The sequence below is a fragment of the Hemicordylus capensis genome, chromosome 6, assembly GCF_027244095.1.
Source record: "Hemicordylus capensis ecotype Gifberg chromosome 6, rHemCap1.1.pri, whole genome shotgun sequence".
Classification (NCBI taxonomy): domain Eukaryota; kingdom Metazoa; phylum Chordata; class Lepidosauria; order Squamata; family Cordylidae; genus Hemicordylus; species Hemicordylus capensis.
In genome coordinates this window covers 7,970,988-7,973,651 of record NC_069662.1, presented here as the reverse complement: position 1 = coordinate 7,973,651, position 2,664 = coordinate 7,970,988, and the positions used below count along the sequence as shown (strand labels likewise).

General features: G+C 42.7%; 1 protein-coding gene across 1 annotated transcript; it reads left to right on the top strand.

Annotated features, from left to right (window-relative positions):
- The first annotated feature begins 267 nt into the window (after positions 1 to 267).
- Positions 268 to 2,001, top strand: LOC128331617 (olfactory receptor 6X1-like). Its single transcript, XM_053265224.1, has 2 exons — positions 268 to 1,182; positions 1,963 to 2,001. The coding sequence occupies exons 1-2, from the start codon at positions 268 to 270 to the stop codon at positions 1,999 to 2,001; spliced, it is 954 nt and encodes a 317-aa protein (XP_053121199.1).
- The last annotated feature ends 663 nt before the right edge of the window (positions 2,002 to 2,664 follow it).

Below are 2,664 nucleotides of genomic sequence, written 5' to 3'. Positions count from 1 at the left end.
TTAAAATAAGACTTCTATAAAATAAAACACACAAACATTTTTGTTTTAAAGACATCTTTAACTTATCATATCCAGCCTTGGATTCAGAGATGGTCCTGTGGAAGTCGCTATCTGTTTATTTGTTTTTCATTTTATACCATGGAAATCGAGGGAAATAAATGATACAAGGTACATTTGTTCTGCTGCCTTTAAAGGAGGGAAGAGTAAATATCTGTCTAAAGAACTCCATTCTATCTCCTCTTCTTGCAGCCTCATGGTAACCAAGCCATGGATTTGACCAATTGTTCAAGAGCGACTGAGTTCATCCTCCTTGGTTTCCCCCACATCTGGGGCATGAACATCACTTTGTTTGTGGTGGTCCTCTTACTCTACATTTTGTCTATAGCAGGAAATGGTCTCATCATTGTGATGGTGGGGCTTAACCATCAGCTTCAGAAGCCCATGTACTTCTTCCTCAGCAACCTCTCCTTCCTTGAGATGTGGTACACAACTGCTGTGGTCCCGAAGATGCTGGCCAACCTGCTCTCAGCAAAGACCACCATCTGCTTCTACTGCTGCATGGCACAGTCCTACTTCCACTTCCTCTTTGGCATCACAGAGTTCTACATCCTCACAGCCATGTCCTTTGACAGGTACTTGGCCATCTGCCAGCCGCTGAGGTACAACATGATCATGACCACCAGCGTTTGCCTTCAGCTCGCCCTGGCTGCTTGGTTTGGGGGCTTTTTCACTATCCTTTTGCAGACTATCTTGGTGGTCCGGCTTCCCTTTTGTGGCTCCAATATTGTCAACCATTTCTACTGTGACATCGGACCAATGTTGAAGATTGCTGGCGGGGACACACATCTCATTGAAGCCCTTGGCTTCTTGATCGCTGTGGCTGTGATTCTGACTTCTCTGCTACTAACGGTGGTCTCTTACATCTTCATCATCTCCACCATTCTACGCATCCCTTCTTCCAGTGGACAGCAGAAGGCTTTCTCCACCTGTGCCTCTCATCTGACTGTGGTCAGCATCTTTTATGGGGCAGTCCTTTTCATCTACTTACGACCAACCGCCAAGCACTCTTCTTTTAGCCTCAACAAAGCCATTTCTGTGCTGAACACAGTGATCACCCCAGTCCTAAACCCGTTTATATACACAATCAGAAACAATGATGTGAAACAGGCTTTACGGAAAACTGTACACAGCAAGGCACTGACACTCCCTACAATCCGAGGGCTGGCCTGTGTTGGAAAGAAGTGCAATACTCATGCAGCCCCCCCCACCTCAAGCCTTATTTCAACCATGTATTGTTCTGAAGCCTAATGCAAGACAAACCCTACTTTGGAATGAGGAAAATTCAAATCATTTGCTTGATCATGAGCAAGGTAGCAATAGATTTTAATCAGTGTGGAAAAGAAATCCTGTTGTTGTTGCTGCTGCTGCTGTTGTTATGCCTCAGGGCTCTGGAATACACTCCTTGTAAAAATAAGAGCATCTCCATCTCTGGCCACTTTTAAAAAGGCCCTTAAGACATAACTGTCTTAAAAACTCAGGCTTTTAATTAATTAATTAATTTTAAACTGCTAGTTTTATTTCATAAAGTTGTTTTAATCATTTTATCCTGTTTTATATTTGTTGTATTTTAAATTATGTAGACCAGTGATTCTCAAACTTGGGTCCTCAGGTGTTATTGGACTTCAACTCCCATAATCCCCAACCAAAGGCCACTGAGGCTGGGGATTATGGGAGTTGAAGTCCAATAACACCTGAGGACCAAAGTTTGAGAATCCCTGATGTAGACTGCCTAGGGATATGCATAACAGGCAGTATATAACTCTGATTATTGATGATGATGATGATGATGATGATGATGATACCACCACGCTTTGTTATACCACCCCAGGGCAGTTAACAAGGAGATCAAAACAGTATGCATGCTTTCATCATTATTATGCATATTAGTGATGAAGCCTTGAGCTCAAACAGTTAGAGACAATCAGTATACTAAAGACTTGAAGATTAATGGTAAGGAGCATTTAATTAGCCTTTGTTTGTAGATGACGTGGCTTTCATTCTTTTAGACCCCTTGTGAGCAATACTGATAGTTCACGGAACGATGTTAGCCTTTAGGAATGTATTAGATCTTTCACTCAGTTACTGAGTAATTTGGAGTAATTTTGTTTCAATATGGGTTTAAAAGCCAAAGAAAACATATTTGCCATGATTGGCATCCTTAATAGGGATGTGCATGAATCGTGATTCGACATGCGATTTCAAACAATTCCCCGGACCCTTTAAAATGGAGGAGAGCAAGTGCAGACATGCTCCTTCACTGCTTGCTGCCACTTCCTGAATTGGCCACGCTGCTCCCATCCTCTGTGCATGTGCAATGACCATTTGTGTGGTCAGCAAGGGGTTGCCATTCAGGAGTATCCATTAGAAGGAATCCTATCAATGATGCCTTTCTGATGGATACTTGGAACCCTGTCCTCTCTAGGTCCTTGGAGAGCTTCAAAAGGCCATGCTATACTTCAGATGAACCAGTGACCTATTTTGAGCGAGTCACCAGCAACATTAAGCATGAGAGGGAAAGAGGTCCAGTATAAGCCTTTGAGAATGAGCCTGTTTCATGTTGGTTGTCTTAATCAAACCATCAAATGGACCTTCCAAACAAGCAAA